Source organism: Pezoporus flaviventris, unplaced genomic scaffold (assembly GCF_033815535.1).
Source record: "Pezoporus flaviventris isolate CSIRO_AGI_PZ_B2104156 unplaced genomic scaffold, CSIRO_AGI_Pfla_v1 ptg000013l, whole genome shotgun sequence".
Taxonomy (NCBI): Eukaryota; Metazoa; Chordata; class Aves; order Psittaciformes; family Psittacidae; genus Pezoporus; species Pezoporus flaviventris.
Window position 1 is genome coordinate 15,436,790 of NW_026892561.1, and position 23,767 is coordinate 15,460,556.

Consider the following 23,767-nt stretch of genomic DNA (forward strand, 5'->3'; position numbering starts at 1 on the left):
AACAGCTTTGAATGCTTAAAGTGTTCTGTCCCACCAGCAATTGCAGTGGATGGACGTGGACCATTTGGCAAGGATCACTCTTACCAGAGCCGAAGCTACTCTCTGTGTTATATCTGCACTGCTGTGGTACCACTGGTACAGAAGGCAGCTCTGCTGAGCAGTCAGTTCACATCTGTCAAATGTTATGTGCTGGACTGGCTTGCTGGATCAAATACCAGCTAAATCTTCCTCATTTCCTTATCCTGTGAAGAGGGAGACATGTAAGCACACTGCATTTTGACAGACAGTTGGAGAAAGGACTCTTATTTTTAACTGTAATAGTAATTCTTCGAGGTGATGTAGTTGCTGTGTATCCCATAAGGTATCTTCCTTCCTTCTGCCAGAGTCCTCTGCCAAGTAGGTTTTGGACAATGGGGGACTTGACCAGTTGTGCTCTTTATGCCCTTGTAGAGGAGCAAAAGGCAGAGGGTCCAAGTACAGTCTCTTTGTATGCTGGTTCCCACTGCATGAGGTACTAGGCTTGCTTGCCTGCCTGAGGTGCTGCCAGCTGGCTCCTGGGTATTTCACTTGCAGCAGTAGGGTAAGGCAACTTTCTTGAAAAAGTCCGACTTTTTTTTTCAAGCTATTTACATAAATAATGCCTTAGGTTTTGTTTCTGAATGTATGTGGTGGATGATACGAAAGTGAGATTTGAGGCATGTTTGAAAACTTCATAGTTTTGCCAGAGTTGTTTACCATTTCTAGTAGACACATAGAAGACCCTTAAAAAGGTGTTTATGCTTGGTAAAAACTTACAAATCTTAATGGTTCTAGGCATCTTTTATATAATTGTGTGGCCTGGACTTTGAAGCAAAAGACTGGGAGCCAGATGTGTTCTCACATTCAGTTTGGCTGTTGTACATTGTGAAATCTGGACCAGATCAGCAATAAAGGAAAACCTTCTTGAATGGCAAATACCTCTGAATTTTGTACGTTTTAATTCTTAAATAGGTTAGAAAAATGCAGTGTTAAAAGTTAAAAACTCCCAATATGTTCCACTGCTGCTTGAAAGCACGCTATGGCATCTCTGTCAGATAATTATAGTGATGAGCGTTTGGGAAACACACTGAAAAGGGTGGCTGGTTGGCTTACAAACCAGGTGTGACTGACAGCTTAAAGTTTTATTTGGAACTGTCATTGTTTCCCTCCTGTTTTATGTTTGCAGCCAGATCTATGCAAAAGAGTGGAGAAGTATTTTCCTTACGGTATCATTCCACACGTTTTTGTTTTTCCTCTCTTTGCCTGTCATGTAAATGGTCATGGTTCTAAAATGATTTAAAACTTCATTACTAGAGACAAAAGAACTGGCTTTGATAGACTTTTCGGTTAGTTCTAAAATGGAATAATGTTTTTCTCTTAAAAGACTTCAGTGTTTGCTTTGTCAGAAAAACTGCAGAATGGAAAAATGACCTGTGCTGGATTGTGGGCTCTATTTTTGTCTCTGTAAATATTATCTGTAATGCTGCTGACTAAAACTGGGCAGTTTACTTCTGTGCAAACAGAGTGAATGCAGGTTGGGATACTTTATTCTTGTTTGCTAGAGGAATACCTCAACCATTGCAGCCTTTTCCTTTATACTCTCTGCGTGTAAAATGCCCAGACCATGCAAAGGGATTGTAAATGCAGTGGCTGGGGGAGTTGCTATACAATAGAGATGGATCAGTGCAGCTACATTCAAGCGTGCTCTAAGGGGTGTGGTCCTGCAGCCTCACGCTGAGGGGAAAAGGCGAAATTTAGGCCCCTGTCAGTGTTAATTACACTGGTTAGCCCTTAGGTCAGCTCAGGAACAGGAGGTTGCAAATATGCCTGAAGAGCTGCTTTCTTTTTTTCCCTTACAATTGGTGTAGTACATGAGAACTCAATTACTGGGTGAGCACAGACCTTCCACAGTATTAGAACATCTGTGACTGACTGCAGAAGCCTTAAGGTGGGTCTCCTCAGGATGCTTCAACTATTTATCTTTGAATTATCTTGAATAAACCAAACTGAAAGAAAATTTAAAAGTTAGCTGTTAAGTTGCCAAATATAATCTCCAGACTTATTTTTTAATTGAATGAAGCTATTTTTTTTTTCCAATGAGGCACATACCTTTATTTTACTTTGTTTTTTTATTTTTGTTTACATTTACTGAAAGCCTAAAGAAAGTAATAGTCAACAGAAGACTAAAACTATAGTGGGAAAGCATCTCTTTACTTGCTGTATAACCCTGTGGCAGGCATAAACTAGAGACCTTCCTTTTGGGCCTGCCTGCTTCAGGCACTTCAGAATCATGAAGTTCCTGGCTTTCAGGCAGATCCTGCATATGGAGCTTCTCTTCTGGCTGGAAGTTTGTTTCCCTAAATACTTTAATACCTTGCTCTGTGCCTCAGGCCTGTCTTTGATAAAAAGAGTTCTGGCACCTGCAACTGCTTTTTAGGATGTCAGCCATTACCCTGGCAGGGTGCTGGTTCCCATGTAAAGTGGTGTGTAAGGAGGTTTTTTGTTTTTTTTTTTTTTCTTTTAAATAACTTTTTCTGCCTTGATGCTTCAGGCTTGGGTGTCGGTGTTTCAGCATGTCTAGAGATGACATTTTGCTTTTCCAGTAATAATTTCCCTCAACTTTCACAGAATCCTAAGGGTTGGAAGGGACCTCAAAAGATCATCTAGTCCAACCCCCCTGCAAGAGCAGGGTAACCTAGAGTACATCACACAGGAACTTGTCCAGGCGGGCCTTGAATATCTCCAATGTAGGAGACTCCACAACCCCCCTGGGCAACCTGTTCCAGTGCTCTGTCACTCTCACAGTAAAGAAATTTTTCCTGATGTTCACATGGAACCTCCTATGCTCCAGTTTACACACATTGCCCCTTGTCCTATCACTGGACATCACTGAAAAGAAACTAGCTCCATCATCCTAACACTCACCCTTTACTTATTTGTAAACATTGATGAGGTCACCCCTCAGTCTCCTCTTCTCCAAGCTAGAGTCCCAGCTCCCTCAGCCTCTCCTCATAAGAGAGATGTTCCACTCCCTTAATCATCTTTGTAGCTCTGCGCTGGACTCTCTCCAGCAGCTCCCTGTCCTTCTTGAACTGAGGGGCCCAGAACTGGACACAATATTCCAGATGCGGTCTCACCAAGGCAGAGTTGAGGGGGTGGAGAACCTCTCTTGACCTACTAACCACACCCTTTCTAATGCACCCTAGGATGCCATTGGCCTTCTTGGCCACAAGGGCACATTGCTGGCTCATGGTCATCCTCCTATCCACCAGGACCCCCAGGTCCCTTTCCCCTTCACTACTGTCCAGCAGGTCAGCCCCCAACCTGTACTGGTACATGGGGTTGTTCTTCCCCACATGCAAGACTCTACACTTGCCCTTGTTGAATTTCATCAAGTTCCTCTCCACCCAACTCTCCAGCCTGTCCAGGTCTCGCTGGATGGCAACACAGCCTTCTGGTGTGTCAGCCACTCCTCCCAGTTTAGTATCATCAGCAAACTTGCTGAGGGTACACTCAGTTCCCTCATCCAGGTCGTTGATGAAAATATTAAACAGCACTGGTCCCAGCACCGACCCCTGAGCGACTCCACTAGTCACAGACCTCCAGCTAGATTCTGCCCCATTGACCACAGCTCTCTGCCTTCTTCCTTCCAACCAGTTCTTGATTCACCTCACTACCTGATCATCAAGCCCACACTTCCTTAGCTTATCTATGAGGATGCTGTGGGAGGCAGTATCAAATGCCTTATTGAAATCAAGAAAAAACACATCTACCGCTCTACCATCATCCATCCACCTAGTTACTTGCTCATAGAAGGCTATAAGGTTGGTCAAACATGACTTCCCCTTGGTAAAGCCATGTTGGCTGCTCTTAATGACCCCCTCATCCTTGATATGCCTAGAGATGGTGTCAAGAATAAGTTGTTCCATCACCTTTCCAGGGATGGAGGTAAGGCTGACCGGTCTATAATTACCCGGGTCCTCCTTGCCCTTCTTATAGACCGGTGTGACATTTGCCATCCTCCAATCCTCAGGCACCTCACCTGTTTCCCACAACTTACCAAAGATGATGGAGAGTGGCTCAGCAATGACCTCGGCCAGCTCCCTTACCACCCGCGGGTGTATTCCATCCGGATCCGTCAATTTATAGATGTCCAGATTGCTTAACTGATCCCTAACCCAATCCTCATCTACCAAAGCAAACTCCTCCTTTATCCTGACTCCTTCCGGGGCTATAGGAATCTGGGTCCCCCAGGGAGAGTCTGCAGGAGTAAAGACAGAGGCAAAGAAGGCATTCAACACCTCTGCCTTCTTTATATCCTCTGTCTCCAGGGCACCCACCTCATTCAGCAGTGGGCCTATACTGCTTCTTGTGTTAGTTTTATTCGCTATGTATTTGAAGAAGCCCTTTCTATTGTCCTTGACCCGACTTGCCAGATTAAGTTCCAAGGAGGCCTTAGCTGTCCTAATTGCTTCCCTACATCCTCTAACAGCTGTCCTATATTCCTCCCAAGTGGCTAGCCCCTCCTTCCATATTCCATAGATTCTCTTTTTCCGTATGAGTTTGCCCAGCAGTTCCTTGTTTAACCATGTTGGTCTCCTGGCTCCTCTACTTGACTTCCTACTCATTGGGACACTCTGATCCTGAGCTTTGAAGAGGTGGTATTTGAATGCTGACCAACTGTCTTGAGCCCCTTTACCACCTAGTACTCTTTACCATGATACTTCCCTTAGCAATTGATTGAAGAGGCCAAAGTTTGCCCTTCGGAAATCCAGAAATGTGGCCTTGCTAGGTATTCTATTCCTCCCACACAAGATCCTAAACTCCACCATCTCATGGTCACTGCAGCCCAGGCTGCCATTGACCGTCACTACTTCAACCAGACCCTCCTTGTTGGTGAGTGCCAGATCCAGCAGCGCTCCTCTCCTAGTTGGTTCATCCACCATTTGCATTAAGAAGTTATCATCAGTGCACTGGAGGACCCTCCTAGACTGTGAATGACTGGCTGTGTAAGTCTTCCAGCAAATATCGGGTTAGTTAAAATCCCCCATAAGGACCAAGGCATGTAGTCATGAGGCTGCTTTCAATTGCCTGTAGAAAGCCTCATCAACTCCTTCGTCCTGATCAGGAGGTCTATAATAGACCCCCACAACTGTGTCACCCGTACCAGCCTGTCCCTTAATTCGCACCCACAGACTTTCCACTTGCTCTTCATCTGTCCCTGGACAGAACTCAATACGTTCTAGTTGCTCTTTCACATAAAGAGCAACTCCACCACCTCGCTTTGCTGATCTGTCTTTCCTGAAAAGGACATAGCCATCCATGACCACATTCCAGTCATGTGAGCTGTCCCACCATGTCTCTGTAATTGCCACCAGGTCATAACCTTTAGACCCCACACAGACTTCTAACTCCTCCTGTTTATTCCCCATGCTGTGTGCATTGGTGTACAGGCATTTCAGGGAGCGAGCTGAGCACACTAGTGGCACCCTTGGAAGGCCTTCTGGTCTTCATTCATACTAGAACATTGCCCCGCTACTTCAAACCAAGCTACAGCCCCCTCACACTTCGAATCTAACCTAGAGCTCTGTGAGTGAGGTACCCTTTTTCCCCTGCAGGACAGGGTTTAAACAACTACCCTTTCCCTCAAATGAAACAATAGATTGAGAGTTCTCCCTAGTCTGCCATTCTTCAAGTCCTAGCATGTTTCTCTTGGGCTTGTCCCCAACAGGACCAGTTATCTCCCCTTCCCCTTTCCTACCTAGTTTAAAGCCCTGTCAATGAGCCCTGCTAACTCGTGCCCCAGAAACCTTCTCCCCCTCTGGGACTGATGTATCCCACCTGCCACCAGCAAACCAGGTGTCTCATATAGCAGCCCATGATTGAAAAACCCAAACCCCTGCCTTTGGCACCAGTCCCGTAGCCATACATTGATCTGCAGTCTCTTCCTATTTATCTCTTCTCCTTTGCTTGTAACAGGTATGGAGGCAAACACCACTTGTGCTCCAGACCCTCTAACCAGCCGTCCCAGGGCCCTGAAGTCTCTCTTCATTGCCCTTGCCCTGCTTGTAATAATTTCATCACTGCCAACCTGAAAAACCAGCAGCGGATAGTAGTCAGAGGGCTGCACCAGATCAGAGAGTTTCCTTTTAACATCTCCAGTCCGAGCCCCAGGTAGGCAGCAGACTTCCCTGTGGGATGGATCAGGTCGACAAACGGGCCCTTCTGTTCCCCTCAGAAGGGAGTCACCCACCACAATTACTCTTCTTTGCTTCTTCGTTGAGGAAGTTCTAAGGCATGGGGGTGAGTGACAAGCCCTAGGTGACTCACTAGATGGATCTACCCCTCCATCACCATTTACCTGGCCCTGTAGTTCCAAGACCTCATACCTGTTACTCAAGGGCAACTGGGAGGAAGGAAGGGATTGTGAGGGTTTTCGCTTACCTCTCCGAGGAGGGACCTCCCTCCATACTTCCTTGTCCCTTAAGTTTACTCCTTCTGTCTGATGGTAGGAGGGAAGGGGATCCATCAGTTGTTCAACCACTTCCCTCTGCCCTTGTCTTAGGGTGTGGCTCCACCAATCAATTTCACTTTCACACTCTCTGATTGCTCTCAATCTTTCTATGTCCTCCCTCAGTTCAACCACCTGCTTTAGCAGGTCATCTACTTGCTCACACCGCACACAAGCGGTGTCACTGGCTCTCTTTGATACAAGTGCCAGGCTCAGGCATTCACTGCAGCCAGAGACCTGCACGGCCACATGTCTGCAGGAAGGCTCAGTCTGGGTACCCACGTTATTCCTAACTACAGGTTTTGATTGAGTGGTGACCATGATCTATCTGGTCAATTGGTCCATCTATGTCTCTTTGCACAAGCAAGCAGTCCTTCCTCCTCCTGCGCTCCAGTTGAGTCCTCTGGTTTTGCACTGGAAGTTTTGGTTTTACAGATGAGTCATGAGAAACAGAAATCAGGATTCTCCACAGGGAAAAGCAGTGGAGTTTTATTTTGTCAGCCTGAGTGATGCAGCCAGCTCTTACTCTATGAGGACCATGTGGGCACTGTATGCAACCCACCAGGATGTTGCCTGTAGGAGGCAGTTGCTTCCTCTTGGGAGCCTGTTTGCACCCTGCTTGGTGGCTCAATACAGCTGTACAAGAGCAACACTGCAGCTTGGTATCCTCACCACTGCTCGCTGCAGCTCCTACCACAATAGAAGCTGTAGTGCAGTAGGTGCTGGATGGTCTGGGGAGGAGGCGGCTCCAGGCGAGTGTGTGCCAGGGTCAAACGCTCAGCGGGGACTTGCAGGTGGGAATAGAGGTGGAAGCTGAGGGGGTGAGGCATTCCTGTTCAGCCTTTCCATTTGCAAAGCAGGATGTGCTTCCTTAAGTTGTGAAGTTGTAACTGTGGCACTGCAGAGCTGCCACTTTTCCCCCACCCCAAACCAGAATGTGAGTGTGAGCTGCACCCACAGCCTCATAACCAGAGACTGCAGTGGGATGCCAAGAGGAGCTGGGATATGTGAAGCCTGTGGGGAAAAAAAAAAAATGCGTGAGTTGTTTTTTTCCAGAACTTAATTTCTGAAGAAGACGGGTAGAAAGACTCCAAGGTATTCAGTAAAAAGATATATAAGCTTCTAGCTGTTTCTGGATAGAATACATATCCTTACCATCTCTCTAAGGTGAATTCCTTACCATTTTAGCATTGTTCCACCTGGAGAAGAGAAGACTCTGGGGAGACCTTAGAGCCGTCTTCAAGTACCTAAAGGGGCCTACAAGGAATCTGAAGAGGGACTTTTTACAAGGGCATGTAGTGACAGGACAAGGAGAAATGGCTTTAAACTGAAAGAGGGGAGATTTAGACTAGATGTTAGGAAGAAACTCTTCCCTGTGAGGGTGGTGAGGCACTGGTGCAGGTTGCCCACAGAAGCTGTGGCTGCCCCATCCCTGGCAGTGTTCAAGGCCAGGCTGGACAGGGCTTTGAGCAACCTAGTCTAGTGGAAGCTGTCCCTGCCTGTGGCAGGGGACTGGAACTAGGTGAGCTGTAAGGTCCATTCCCACCCAAGCCATTCTGTGATTCTACAGTCTCTTACTGTTCCTTACCAACAAGCAGTAGCTACTGATGTTTCTTATTTTAAGAATATAATTTCTTCAGTGGAAGAAAAAAATTTAAGAGTATTGCTTTTTCCTGATTTATTCAGCTACCTATATTTCAGAAGCCACAACTTTAGAATTCTTGATGCAGGGAAGTTGTTTTTTTCATGTGTTACCAGTGTACAAAATTAAAATGAGACCAGATACATCCCTCCCTGAATTTGCCTTCAAGCTTATAAGCATGGCAGATTTTCCACTAATGAGAAGTCTCTCTGGGTTTTTTGAAAGTACTGATTTAATCTGAATTTAAGATTAAAGGGAAAAATAAGGCACAAATAATATATACAAGGCTGTGGAAATTTTGGTAGTGAATGAAGAAAACTAACTGCAAATATACAGATATTTGTTAAAGATGCTTTTTATGTTGTAACTGGAGATACTTAAATAATGTTTTTTGTGATTCTCAAAAGTGGTGATCTTACATACTAAGAAGGCAGAAATTAAGCCTGGAAGGGCGAGGAGACACAATGAATACTTGACAATGACACTGTGGGACAATCTTGTTTTCTCCCACAAATATAAATCAATCATTTTTAAATATCTTCTTTTATTATAGGTCAGGTTAGGTTGCTTCAGACAAGATTTGACTTACAGAAATTACCTGGCAGGCTACAGAAATTCATAGATCTTCTTTAAATACATATTTTGGCTTCATTTGTGATGATTATTTGAAATGTATTTAAGCAGATATTAATGTGAGCTGTTAAAACATATGTTTGAAAGATATTATAAGCAAAACCTAATATTTTGCAAAATCTAACAGCAAGTTTCTAGTTAGGCTTCTGCAAACCCTTACTACAGTGTTAGATTATATTATGGAGAGAAGGAGACAAGACTAGAAAATAATAAGCGTTTTAACGCTATTTCTCTTAAAATCCAGCTCAAATCTTTGTCCTAATATCTGTAAGAAAGTTTAAAAGTGTTGAAATTTTTGCTTCAGTCTTTTAATAATTATAGTGATACATCTTGCAATTATTTTAAATATGTGAAAGGGTCAATGACTTTTTTAGGGACAGTCTTATAGGTATGTACCTATCATTAATTTTTCTGAGTCTTGAATGGATAGTAAACAAAGGAAAATCAGTATTCACAGAAGGGAAAAAAAATGTTGTGCTTACAGTAATTAATATTTTTGTCAGCCTTTACCTGGACTAATGCATTGATCTTAATTCTCTCTCTTCATATTTTAAGTTTCGAGTGAACTCTGTTTAGTTGCTAATAGTTAAGCTATCTTTCTTGGAATACCTATGCTGTAGTTAAATCCTTCCTGTTCCTGCATCCTGTCAAACTGGGCTCTTGCTCTAATTGCAAATAATGCCACAAAGAGGTTCCACCAGAAGATGACTCGTATGTTATATGTAGTATTTTATTTAAACAAACCTGATCTATGTTTCCTTCAGTGATGTGGGTAATACCTTTATCTTTCTACACACCATGGTCCAGCTGTCTCAAGATACTTGGATTTATCACCAGAATGGGGCTGTAAAAGTAAATGAGAGTAAAATATGAAATGAGGAAGGATCTAAATTTTTTTCATTGTGATTATGTGAGACACACCTATAGGTTTGTTGTGTGAAGATGTGAGACTGGCCTTTGCTCCTCCTAAAGCACTCTTCAGCCAAGGACCCTCCTCTTGAGGGGCCTTGTGGAGGCCAAGAGGCTCCCCAAGAAGTGTGTGTACTCCTTGGTGACCTGGACTAAGATTTTTTGCAATTCAGTGCTGTTCCAATGTAACTGCTAGAAGCTATATTGCAGTTGAACTCTTACAACCATTTGCATAGCTAGTCTTGCATGAAAGTCTGTGAAAATGCAGTTGGCTTTTGGGAGCTAATAGAAGATGATTGTATAGTGTTTTCTTCTTATGACTCATGATCTATTGTAGGTTTTTTCCTACCTCTTCAGATACTGCAATCATTTTACGGTCATGAACTCAGTAGTGGGTTTTTTGGAACCATTGCTTGGAACTGTCTGGCATTGCAGTTGCATACAATTTGAGATACAGTGCATAGAATAAGTACCTCAGATTTTCTGTAAAGCTTTAAGAAATGCTCTGGGTTTTGTTTGGTTTTTGTTTGTTGTTATTGTGGGTTTTCTTAACGTGGAGTATACCTCTTATTCCTATGCCACTTTTTCTTCTTTTTTTTTCTTCTATGAGCCATTAGTTACTTGCCTTTTTATGTCAACTGAATGTCTTCTTAGAAAAGTGCAGTTTGTACTTTAACGTGTATAAACTTGATGATGGGCAATTTCAGTTAAGACGTGACAGTGAAGAAATTTGGGCTTTTTCTTTTAAGAATTGCTTGGTCATACCAAGCTTTAGTATGGCTACTAATGTTCTATGTTGTAGGTGGTTTTAGGCAATGTATGTAACTTTTTAAACTGTATACAGTTGTCTGCACAGTGCGTTGAGCAACCTGATTGGAGTTAGCTGTTTTGAGGGCTGTGTTGAAACAGATGACTTGCAGAGGTCCCTTCCAATCTAAATGAGTAGTTTATTCTGTAGCAGTAGACAGTCAATCAGGTGATTATTTATTTATTTATGAGCAAATTCCTTTTTTGTTTTTTTAAAATTTCAGGAGTATTACCCTTATCAACTCAACAAAAGCATAGTAATGCAGTTCTCTGCTGTTCCTTTTCCATAGCTTTCTAATGCTGAGTCAAGCTGCCTTAGAGGTAATGCCAGATTGTTTTGGATTGGCAGGTCTGTCTTTTAAAGCAAAAAAAAAAACAAACCAAACTGTTCTAGGATTTTTCCATAGGTTAGTTGTATACTGACCTGAACTGTGTTCTAGCACATGTAATGTTGTTTTTACATTCTGAAATTCACCTTGTTTGTAGACATGCTAAAGAGAGATGGTTGTATTTCTAATGTGAAGCTGTTATATACTTTATAATCATAAAATGTTTGGGATTCGGGTTTGGTTCAAGCAGGTGAAATCTGTACAGTATAAGCCCTCAATGCTCACAAGAATGCAGCCCCTCTGAGCAGGGTTTTCATTCTAGCTCCTGTTTGGGTTTTCCAGGATAACAGATTTCAGTGTTATAGAGGCAGTTGTGTGGATCCAGTCCCCACAGCCACGGCCTGCCAGGAAGACAGACGTGCTTTGGGCAGCTTTAGTCTTCGCTCACCTGTGGGAACGCCTGGGGCTGATTCTACCCATCTCTTTTACCCTCTCTGCTGAGCTTCCCTGTTCTGGCTGGTTGGGCAGTGGGAAGTGATTGTCACCTCTGAAGGTTTCTTCTTTTCCATGTGCAATTTCTCAGCTGCTCATCCCCTTGCTGTAGGCTGCCTTCCTTTATACCTTTGTTTTTTCATGGTTCGTAGATTATGGCATTGAAACAAAACCTGGGTGTCTTAAGCTAAGAAGGTAAAGACAGCCTCATCACCCTGCTTTGTTTTAGTAAAGCCCTTTATTAATCCTTTGCTGACCACTCTCTTTAGACCAGCTTTGTGAGAATTCACAGTCAATTTATACTCTATTAGCTTTATCCCTCTTTAATTAGACCTTTTAGGACAATGCTATCTCTTAATTGCAAATGGATTCCTCCTACATAAATTGTTTGTTCTTTGTTTGAGATTTGTGTTCTGCATCTTCATCAGAGGAATGTTCTGACCTAACTCTCTCTTCCCTCCTTGTTCAGAGTTCAGGCTTAGAGTCTCAATGTGAGAATACCAAGAAACTATCATAACATCAGTGTTTATAATGCAGTTGTATTCCCCTGTTTATGGGCTACATGCAGTCTTCAGGAAATCATGGATGACTGCTTAAATGTTAGATACGATGATAGGTTTGTTGTTCAGAGCTGTGCTTTGTGCCTGCCTTAATCCCTACTGTGCTGTTGCAATTTTAGTTGAAAACCATTGTTTTTATGGATTTGCTAGTCCTCCTGTATGTATCTGTTTCATATTCTTCAGATAGTTTTTCTGCATGTTTCTTCTTAGTCCTCTTAATTTTCCTCTTGCAATTTATCTTCCAGGCAGTTTTGTTCTTTTATCTGTGCTTTTGCTGGGCTTTCATTGCTGAAACAATACGGTGATTTACTTAATGCAAAGTGTCTCATCATTTGACTCTGAAGATTTTGGGAAAATTTATTGTGTGTTCTTGGGCTTGTGTGTCTTCTGTGATTAATGAGGTTTCTTAGGCTGTACTGATTTTGAAGATTTTAGTGACTGCAGGCAGGTTGGTTTTTTTTGGTTTTTTTTGTTTTTTTTTTAAATTGTAATCTCTGTTTCTGAAGTTACTTCCCTTTTAAATTTTCAGAGCTTGCTCACCAAGAGAAAAGCAGTGCTTGCACATACTAAATGGCATTGTGGTTTATTTCTTAATGATGTTGGGTCTAAGCAGTTTGTATTTAAAAGACTGAGGCTTTTGTGGACTTACTGCAGTGAATTGTAAAGTCTTGCAAAATGGAAGTGATCTCCCTTTATGATTTTTGTGAGATGGTTGGATTAAAATAGCTGGAAACCTTAGGTAATTTTGGGTTTACCAACTGTGCACATTAATAAGGATGGAGACAAGAAATAAGATTCACCATCTTCCTCTAAGCTGGTTTATGGCAAGTGTCCTAAAGATATCAATAATGCTGTGATGCAGAGAATGCTGCTCTGAATTTCTAAGGTTAATGAAGGTGCCTGGACAGCCTTCCCCAGCACAAAAATCTATCAGGCTCTACAGTATTAAATATGTTGTTCTGGAGTTTACTGCTAGCAAACCCATGGCAGTTTTCTGTGCCCTGGTGCTGACAAGGACAAACAAGTGAGCTCGCTTGGCTTGGGTAAGCAGTGGCATATGGTGTTGAGATCACTTCCCTGAGCAGGTCAGGTTGTGGACAGAAAACAGTTGGGATTAGATATGAAACAGAAAGCTGCTAATTTAATGCAGTAGTGAAAATATTGATTTGAATTTGTAAGGCTTTTTATCTTGGAAGGACACTCATGTAGAGAAGTGGCAGATGTCTGTGGATTGTGTTTGACGGATGATATTAACATATTAAACAGTTTTCATCCTGTGCCTTTGCAGAGGCTATGGCTGATCTGTAGACATGGTGGGGTTTTCTGCCTTTTGTGCCCTTGAGAGAGATTACTCTATCTGACCCAGGTGTGCAGACATAGAGATACTGCTGGGAAGTGCAGAAAGCAGCTCTGTTGGGTGGTGACAGAAAGATGCTTTTACTAGTGAGCAGATGTACAGAATTTGTTACAGCCCAAAAAGCTGCTGAGTTGGTGTTCTGAAACCACAGGAGCAATGCTTGTAAAGATGGGCAGAGCAAATACGTACTTTTAACTCCTTTAATCTGCTTGCTTTTACCTATGCGTTTTGTGATTTTAATCCTAAGAAGAGCCCTAAGAGGCAACGATATGCACCTGAAGCTGTAGATAACTAGATGCTATCTTTTAAAGGGGTAAAAAATATTTTATCTAGGATAATAAAAAACAATTGTGCAGACTTTCTCTTTGAGGAGTAAGGGATTAGTAGAAAGAGTTAATGAATTTCTTAAAGAATAAATGCAGGAGAGCATGCATATTTCAGCAGCAGAGAGCCAGTGTCAAAGATGTTAAGTGTTAGCGACAGATTGCTAGGGAAGAGAACAGGAGCAGCTGCTGAACTATCTTGTACTCTGCTGCACAGGGCATATTTTTGTATCATTCTCAGCTGCTGTCAATGAAACGATCACTGAAGCCAGAGGATATGCAGTCCATGTTCCTGAGAAAATTTTTTTTTGCCATGTTTCCTTCTGCAATGTTGAACACTTATTGTTGTCCTCCATTTTTGTGTTCAGTTCACATGTGAAATCTGCCAAGTGTCTTTTTTTCAGTCATGATGTAATCATTGCTGCACAGCTTCCCACTCCAGTATTTGCGAGATCCAAAAAATACACAGGACAAAAAAAAAAATAACAAAGGTCACCACCAACAGGCAAATTATGGCAGTAGCATTCAGTGCATTGTGTCCTGCAGCTACCTTTTCATGTTGACCTTTATTTTGAGACAATACTATGGAAATGGGAAGATTTGCCAGCAGTTTCTGAACACAGCTGATAAAAGCTATTTTGAAAATCTGTTCTAGGACAACTCAGCTGGATTAGTTCATTTACCAGTTGCTGAGTTCTGTAGACAGACACAGAACAGAGCTTTAGAATCTTATAGTAGTGCTCATGAATTTTGTTAGATAAGTTGTTAGATAGTGTCTAGCTCTACTGTATTTATAAAAATCATGTTTCCAGGCCATAAAACCCCTCAATTTTGTATACTTAAGCCTTGTGTGGTACCCTTCAGGACACTGATTTGGTGCAGTCGAAGTCATCTCACAGCCTGATAAGACACGACAGCTATGCAGATACATCGATAGGAATGACTTCATTTATAGCATCATGGTGCAGTTTATGTAACACTTCTCATTTGTGAATCCTAATGAGACAAGAATAGGCAAGGGACCAACATAACTGCTTCATTGTAAGCAGTGATGGGGCTTTTTTTGCATCCTGTCACTAAATAACCTGGAGCATGAGCAATATCTGACTTGAGTAATGTGTTTGTAGAGCAGGAAATCTGTCCGCCTGTCTAGATGTCTAGTAGGAACCTCCCCCATCCCCTTCAAAGTGACTGGAGAGCCAAGCAGTGAAGTAATTAGTGAGAAGCTGGTAAGGAAAATCTTTATTATGCAGATGTATTTATTTTAAAGACAGGAATACATTTAATTGATGGAAATATAAATCTTTTCCATGTTAAACAACATAGTGTTTCAGTGTAATAGGAAAACAGAATAGAGGGTAATTTTTCACTTTGGGAGGAGAAGTGGAAAATTACTGTCTTCTTTAGAACTTGAAAAGGCTTGGATTTGCAGTCAGTATTGCTATGTTATTGCTGTCAAGCTGAAAATCCTGGAACCTATTTAAACCGTGCCATATGCCCTTCCGAACTGTCAACTGAAAAACAACTGAGGGGTGGGGAACCCTAAAACTATAAAGCTCTTTCAGAGCCACATCTGAACTTAATTAAGTACAAGCACCCATTGTGTAATTCAATGTACCTGATTAAATTCAGTCCCAAAACCACAACACTGCAAGGCCTGCCATATTGTGCTTTGGTTAAAAAAAGATTTTCTTAATGTATTTATTTTCCTTGTGTAAGTCAGAGTGGGACCTGTAAAAGAATCAGCAAAGCATAAAGCTAATGCAGCTGGAAATAAGAAACTTGTTCTCAGAAATACTGGCATGAGTTGTTTAAAGCTTTAAACAACCAGTAGTGAAAAAAAAAAAAATCAAAGCTTAAGGAACTAGAAAAAAGGAATGGAAAAAGGAAAACTTCAGGCAGCATTTATTAAAATTTCTTATTTCCAGTAGATATGTCCATCTCAGCCTTGACACGTGATTTTCCTCAGGTTACAAATGAAAATGAAGCTGCAAACCAAAAAGAGTGTTTGTTTTCACTGTGAGATGCATAATAGTGAGTTGCTGTAGCTGATGGTCTTGTTAGTTATATTGTCTGCTGCACTTTTTTCCTCTAATGATGTCTTTGACAGTCTTTAAAAGGTAGCTGAAACACCTTTACTTTCAAGTATTTGTTAACAGGAAACCTGGCTGATGTTTTCTAGCAGTCAGCCTGATGATGATAACTTAATGCTGAAGTTGAGTCACATTAGCACATTAGTAATGCACTTGCTCCAGTGAGCAATGTGCAAGCCGTCATCTAGGTTTTGCCAGTTCTGGGGCATGTACTGTGCCTTGTTAGCGAGGCTCTGCCCAAGTGAGGTCTGTGATGGATCGACTGCTGCTTCTGTCTTGGGTAATTATTATAAGAAGCAAGGCTTCAGGTGAAGTTTTGGGGAACAGTCATTATCTATGTACCTTAACTTGAATGGCACTGCTTCTCTTATAGACAAAATGTGTACCCATATATGACATTTATGAAAACTGTGATATGCAGCATGTGTCACAGTGGGCTGAGCTTCTCTGCCTTTCTGCTGAAGAACAGTTGAGGCAATGCTGAAGTTCTCTTTGGCTGTGAAAACCAGGATCTGTTTATCCTAAATCTTAGTTCAAATTTCCCTTACTCTTTCCGGTTAGAAGAGAGTGGTTGGTTCCTCATGTGGCCTGCCCTGCTCCCATTCCCACCATGAATGACTGGCTGAATCCTCCAGGTGGAGGGAGGGTAGTGGGGGAACTGATAATTCAGGCTCTGTGCTGACTGGGTCTGCAAAAGTAAAGGAAAAGGGAAATCCACCTCTTTATTATCACAACGAGTAATTTGGGAAGGAAACGAGACTTTTGTGTCATCATTTGCCGAGGTATCTCCAAAGAGTACGCCTTAAACCGGACTGAGGGGAAGCTCCGCGTCCCGGAGCCTCAGATCTGAGCGAAGACAGCCCCGAGCCCTCGCCAGACCTTGCCTAGGAGCTGGCGGCTCCGCTGAGACGGGCAAACGCTCACGGGGGCGGTGCCAGGAGGGGCGGTGCCAGGAGGGGCGGTGCCAGGAGGGGCGGTGCCAGGAGGGGCGGTGCCAGGAGGGGCGGTGCCAGGAGGGGCGGTGCCAGGAGGGGCGGTGCCAGGAGGGGCGGTGCCAGGAGGGGCGGCCCTGCCCTGAGCGAGGAAAACCCGCCCCGGGTAGCGCGGGAGCAGGGTTAGGCGCGGCAGTTGGGGCTGGGGTCGGGCAGCGGGTGTGATGGTGAGCGGTCCTCTCGGGTTTAGGGCCCGCTCTGGGAGCCTTGCTCTGGCTGCCCCGGGAGTGGCAGCGTCGGCACCAGGCAGAGCCGATGAGATGGGAGGCTGCAGCGCGGAGCTCGGGGTGCAGGCGAGGGCGCACAGTGGGCGGGGCTGCCCTGGCGGAGGTCCTCGTGCAGCAGGTGCTGAGCTGCGGGACGCTGTCAGTAGCTGAAAGGTGTCAGGGAAGCTCAGAGCGAGCTGGGCTGCTTGCTCCAGGCCCACACTGAGCACCAGTAGTGGCACTGTTTACTGGTGCATCAGCAGGATGTTCATTTGGTGCTGTGTGCGTTTCCTCGTTAGCCCCCTGCAGAACTATGAAACCGTCCTGGGTGGGGTTGTCAGATTTTGGAGGAGGAAGACCCTTGCTTTTAATTGTACTTTTTGTTGTTGTGGTGGTTTTTTTGTTTTTTGGTGTTTTGTTTTGGGTTGGGTTTTTTTTTTTGGTGGTGTGGTTTGTGGGTTTTTGTTTTTCTGGTTTGCGGTTGGGTTTAGGGGTTGTTTTTTTTTGTTGGTTTTGGTTTAGGTTTTTTTTGTGGGCTTTTTTTTTTTCTTTGTTACTAGCTCCCAGCTTCCTGGACTAATGCAGTCCTCCTTTTCTGTATGCGGTATGGTGGATGCTTGTGGCCCCTGCAGAGTCTGCATTATGGATGAAGGCCCTCTCTGTTAATATAGATCTCACATTTTGGGGCTTGCAAAGCTTTTATTCAGCTGTACAAAAGAATAAACTGAGAAGGATAGATTGTGTGTCGTACAGGCATATCTGAACTTCATTGGCATCCAAATATGCATTCGAAATCTGAAGTAGAGCTCTAAAGCAACCCTTGGGATGAGTGCAGGGTGACAGGGCTCAAACGCAGGGCGGCTAGGTATTGGAGTTATTGCAGCCTTATGCCCAGGCTTCCTTGCTGCCAAACTGGCAGCGTGTACTTTTGGTGTTGCGCTATATGCTCTGCAGCCCACGGGCACTTTATCTACTTTTTCCAGGTTGTTTTCGTGCTGTATGCATCTTCACCTTTTTCCCCCATCTCAGGTTTTTGAAGCGTTCCTACCTCTTTGTGGTGGCTCTTCCCTGCACTTCTCCTTTTCTAGCTGCCATTTTTTTTCAGAGGAAGAGGAACTAGAATTCATCATCAGAATTTCACAAGCCTGAGTGCTCTCCTCTGTGCTAGGCACCCTTGTTAGTGCCCTGCTAGGAGCAGGGGGGCGGGGAGGGGGAAAGGTGGAGGAGGGATAAATAACTTATTGTGCTCTGCTGTGCGTATTTACTTTTTTTTTACCTGTTAGCATTAGGTTACTTTCAGTGGGGTTGGTGGAACTTTTTTTACTTACGCTACTTTTTATTTTTAATTTTTTTCCTGCATTTTTGCTGTGTGGCTTCATTTCCATGTGACTGTTTTAAATAGTACATTTGCATGGGGCTGAAAGAACCTTCTGTTTTGTAAATGATCAAAACGTCAGGTCTGTTTAGTGAGAATATTGAGACTAACATGGCTACTTGTGCTGCTGCTTCTCAGGCTGGTTGGAGCTACAAGAGAAAACAGAAATGGAAAATGTTTTTACTGCCTATCTATCTGGGTTTAGGTAAATGTTAATGGATTTTTTTTTTTTTTTTTAAATGGATAAATGTTTTTCTTGGTGGTCAGGGGTGATACCTTTTGTTTTTCAAAACAAACTAGGACTGCAAGAGGGAAAGAAATGGGTAATGGGGTGCTTAAGCATTTAATTTGGTGTTTCTACTATATGAACTGCACTTTGCTTTGTATTTATTTTTCTGCTGTACTGAAGTCTGTCAAATTTATGTCAGTTTTGTAACTAATTCATATCAGGCTGGCTTCTGCTTGGGCTTCTGAGTACAATAGCTGATGCGATAAACTTAACATTGTTCTAGAAGGGATTAGTTGCTGTGTAGTGATTGTTACAATTGTTATTCTGAAAGCATTTAGGAATGATTGTCTCTCTTGCTTAGAAACTACTTATCTCATAGTTGTCTTTTTTGATATATTTTGTGCCATTCAGGTCTAGGGGGGAGGAGGGGTAGGACATGTGAGGGGGGAGGTGGAAATCAGTTGAATTAGCTTCTTGATCTTATGACCTATTTAAGGTAATATTTAATGCATACTAAGAATAAAACCATATGTCATAATATTTAAGATGCCACTGGTTTTGTTCATAAAGACAAAACAGTTGACTTTAAAATTCGGTGTCCAGGTTCTGTGGTTTTATTTAAAATAAAAATTACTGTTTTTTTTTTATTTCATTAAATTTAGTATCAGAGTTTGGATTTTATTTCCTCTGAATTTTGCAGCTTAAAAAAAGTTCAGTTTGGACCTGCGGAACACCTGAAGGCAGGATTGATTCTTCAGCAGTGTTTAGTTATCCTGCTATGTGACTAGTGCCCCTCTCTCTCTCACAGGATAGTTGCTGTTTGACTGTTCTGTCAAGTCTTGCTTTTGTCTGATACCAGCCCATGTTTTTAGTTCTACTTTGTGTTTCAAGTAGCTTGAACTAGTTGGGACACGAAGCAGAGTTGCATTGAGGTCTCTTTCTTTTTATTGTTTCTGTAAATCTTTTGCTTTTTTCCTAGATATAACTTTTTCAAAATTAATGTTTCAAAGTAGTTTTTATGCAGTTTCTTTAGTTTTAAAAATCAGCTTATGAATAGTGGGAAATATATATTGTCTTTCCCTTTCTGTTGTCAGACTAGCTCTATAATAATATGTACATATTCTTCATAGTTTCAGCATTGGCAAAGTTTCCAGTTAGATCACCAAATAGGTTTCAGATATGTTTTATTAACTGCCCTGGCTGTGGGGAATGAACACTGAAATCATCTGTTTCATTTCTGTTTTACAGTGTTGTATTCCTGTCATAGTAAAACATGAGCTTTGAAAGGCACAACAGTGTAAAAATCCTGTTCAAAAACTCCCTTAATCAAAGATTTCAGTATGACTATATACACATTGGCAGACTTCTGTTTTGGGCAAGTGCTTGTTACTGTGAACTAATAGAGCAAGTCATAAAACAGTGCTAAGCTATAAAAAGTTGTGTGAAACCTAGATAAGAGAATTCTGATCTTATGATTTACAGCTGAAAGAGCACAACAGCATTTGGGAAAAAGATTAATTCCAGCTCCATATGAAGGACCTTTTTGGACTCTTTCCCCCCACTCTGAGCTGTGTCAGGCCAATACTGTTGTAGGTTGGCTAGTTACATATGGACCAGAAAACCCACTTGGGAAACAGAGGTTGGATTGACACTGCAGAGGAGGACTTTCAGTAATTAAATACTTGTATACAGAGAGACAGTTGACTCTCCAAAGAGCTTTAAATAGCCGCACTATGCGGTGAAGTGGGTACCAAAATTGAGGAACTAATGGAGCCTTTTTGTGCAGTAGAGAGCTGGAGAGGATGAGGTGTGCAAAGAAGGACTCAACAGCTAGGAAGCGGTATAAACAAAGGCAGCAAGGGAACATGAAGCCCAGGTAGTTGAAATGAAAAGGGAGGGAGAAAGGAGGAAACATAAATGCACAAGGCACTAGCAATGTCCAGGGAATTACAGAAGATGAGAAAACAATTGAGAGACCACTGAGATTTTAGTTGTTGGTATATATCCTGGGTTCAGTATGAAAAAATGTGTTGTCGTTTGGACCAGCAGAAGTCCTGAGTCCTGATCCAAAGTATTGAAACTTGCAGAATTGTTACAGCTTGTGAGGAGCTTTAACGAGGGAAAAGAAAGACCAGCCTCCTGGGTGGGCTTTTCAGGGTCACTGTGCTGATAAGGCTGAGCAAACAGAAAGCAGCTTTCCAACTGGAATTCATCTCTCCTTGGTCTTATTTCTTCACTCTTCTTTGGGAATACTCTACTCTTATGCTTATACATTTGGTAGAAATTTCCAGTAGACTGCCTAGACTGGTACCCAGGTCATATGATTTTTTTTTTTCTATTTAAAATTTTTCCCCCAATATGTGTTATTTCAGGTGTGCTAAAAGTAAATACTGTTTGCTACAAAAGTGCTTATTTAGGTGACTGGAGATTTTTTTACCTCCTTGATATTTTTCTCTGTCAAACATATAAACAGTTTGAATCATTTAAGTCAAGTCATAGAATAGTTTGTGTCGGAAGGGACCTTTTTAAGATCATAGAATAGTTAGGGTTGGAAAGGACCTTAAGATCATCTAGTTCCAACCCCCCTGCCATGGGCAGGGACACCTCACACTAAGCCATATCACCCAAGGCCTCATCCAACCTGGCCTTGAACACTGCCAGGGATGGAGCATTCACAGCCTCCCTGGGCAACCCATTCCAGTGCCTCACCACCCTCACAGGAAAGAGCTTCCTCCTTATATCCAATCTAAACTTCCCCTGTTTAAGTTTTAACCCGTTACCCCTTGTCCTATCACTACAGTCTCTAATGAAGAGTCTTTCTCCAGCATCTCTATAGCCCCCCTTCAGATACTGGAAGGCTGCTATGAGGTCTCCACGCAGCCTTCTCTTCTCCACGCTGAACAGCCCCAACTTTCTCAGCCTGTCTTCATACCAGAGGTGCTCCAGTCCCCTGATCATCCTCGTGGCCCTTGTCTGGACTTGTTCCAACAGTTCCATGTCCTTTTTATGCTGAGGACACCAGAACTGCACACAATACTCCAGGTGAGGTCTCACGAGAGCAGAGTAGAGGGGCAGGATCACCTCCTTCAACATGCTGGTCAAGCTCCTTTTGATGCAGCCCAGGATACGGTTGGCTTTCTGGGCTGCAAGTGCACACTGCTGTCGGCTTATGTTCATTTTCTCATTGACCAACACCCCCAAGTCCTTCTCTGCAGGGCTGCTCTGAATCTCTTCTCTGCCCAACCTGTAGCTGTGCCTGGATTGCTCCAACCCAGGTGTAGGACCTTGCACTTGGCATGGTTAAACTTCATGAGGTTGGCATCAGCCCACCTCACAAGCGTGTCGAGGTCCCTCTGGATGGCATTCCTTCCCTCCAGCGTATCAACCGAACCACACAGCTTGGTGTCATCGGCAAACTTGCTGAGGGCGCGCTCAATCCCACTGTCCATGTCAGCGACAAAGGTGTTAAACAAGACCGGTCCCAACACTGATCCCTGAGGGACCCCACTCATTACTGGTCTCCAGCTGGACATTGAGCCATTGACCACAACTCTTTGCGTGCAGCCATCCAGGCAGTTCTTTATCCACCGAGTGGTCCATCCATCAAATTGATGTCTCTCCAATTTAGCGACAAGGATGTTGTGTGGGACAGTGTTGAAAGCTTTACACAAGTCCAGGTAGATGACATCAACTGTCATCAGTTCCTTAGCCACACCATAGAAGGCCACCAAATTGGTCAGGCAGGATTTCCCCTCAGTGAAGCCATGCTGGCTGTCACCAAGCACCTTGTTGATTTTCATGTGCTTTAGCATGCCTTCCAGGAGAATCTGCTCCAAGATTTTGCCAGGCACAGAGGTGAGACTGACTGGTCTGTAATTCCCCGGGTCATCCATTTTCCCCTTCTTGAAAATGGGGGTTATATTTCCCTTTTTCCAGTCATTGGGAACTTCACCTGACTGCCATGATTTTTCAAATATGATGACCAGTGGCTTAGCAACTTCATTTGCCAGCTCCTTCAGGACCTGTGGATGGATCTCATCAGGTCCCATGGACTTGTGCATGTTCAGGTTTTTAAAATGGTCTCGACCCAGATCCTTTCTTACAGTGGGCCCAATGTCTTCATTCTCACAGTCCCTGTGTCTGCCTTCCAAGACTTGAGTGGTGTGGTCAGAGCCTTTGCCAGTGAAGACCGAGGCAAAGAAGTCATTCAGAACCTCGGCCTTCTCCAAATCCTGTGTAGCTAGATCATCTAGTCCAATTCCCCTACCATGGTCAGGGACATTTTTCACTAGATCAGGTTGCTCAGATGTGTTCAGAAATCTAGATAACATGGTTATGCTCCAGGCAGGTTCAAAGTTAGAAGGTCCTTTAGCCCAGTCCCTATCTGAGGTACTTGGTCAGGGTGGTAGTAGATTAGTGGGGAAAGGAGTTTACTAGGCTTGTACCATGTACCTCCTTCCCTGGTATAAACCAGGCTTATTCACTGTACAGTAAGGGCAGTATTTACTAGCTGTTACTAAGTAATTAATAAATGTAGTTATCAGCAGCATTTAGAGTAAGTTAATTTTTAACAAAACTTTCTTAAAATTAATGACATGAACGGTTGTTATTCCTAATCTCTTGAGTCCACAAAACAGTCTTGCATTGCACCCAGAACTGCTGTATTTATCCTTTAAGGATGTTCTGTCAGTGGCTTTTTAAACTTCAAATGTGTAATCTGATAATCCTGTTGATGCTATTTTTAATATGCAATTTTATTTTTAAATGGAGTAGACTTTTCTCTTTAAGATTTAGTGCTTTTCCTTATTCTTAAATTTGTCTGTCACTGTTAAAATATTTATTCAGCTAGTTTTGTTTGCAGATAGCAAGTCTCATTTCTAATCAAATATTTGGCCTCATGAATCATAGGCACTTGATCTTAATAAAATAATGCATGCATCTGTTGACTGCTGTAGTTAATAGTCTCAGTGCACAAATGTGATCTGTTCAGGTTTTTTATAGTTAAAACTGCATGAGATAAAAAATTAGGTTCCTTCTTTTGCTTTTAAATCTCCCAACCAAATTTTAGCACCAGTAAATAGCTGCTGCTGTTGGGGTATGGTTTCCCCTGTCTTCTGAAACACTTACTTCTGTGAGTGCTAATGCCAACTCCATATGTTTTTGTGACACTAAGTGATCAGTCGCAATGTTGTGAGTTGCTCTGGAGAAAATATTGGTAACAGGAAGCTGAGAGTTGCTGCTTCTAGCCTTTTCTGGCTAGGAAGCTCAACCAGTATAACACAACTGCTTGA

At 42.8% G+C, this 23,767-nt stretch overlaps 1 protein-coding gene across 8 annotated transcripts in view; it reads left to right on the forward strand.

The window, feature by feature from the left end:
• PXYLP1 (2-phosphoxylose phosphatase 1) overlaps window positions 1-23,767 on the forward strand; it is a 65,492-nt gene that overhangs the window by 23,918 nt on the left and 17,807 nt on the right. Inside the window, exon 2 of one of the 8 annotated variants that reach the window (XM_061451761.1) lies at window positions 453-580. The exons of 4 other annotated variants lie outside the window; for them this stretch is intronic. Coding sequence is in view for 3 of the 4 variants with exons in the window: in XM_061451754.1 (XP_061307738.1) it covers window positions 18,314-18,452 (139 nt within the window). In the remaining variant the exon portion in view is untranslated. Of the gene's footprint in view, window positions 1-452; window positions 581-17,066; window positions 17,201-18,213; window positions 18,453-20,528; window positions 20,548-23,767 lie in introns of those variants that run through there. 3 more of the 8 variants (XM_061451759.1, XM_061451754.1, XM_061451760.1) reach the window with 3 other exon arrangements.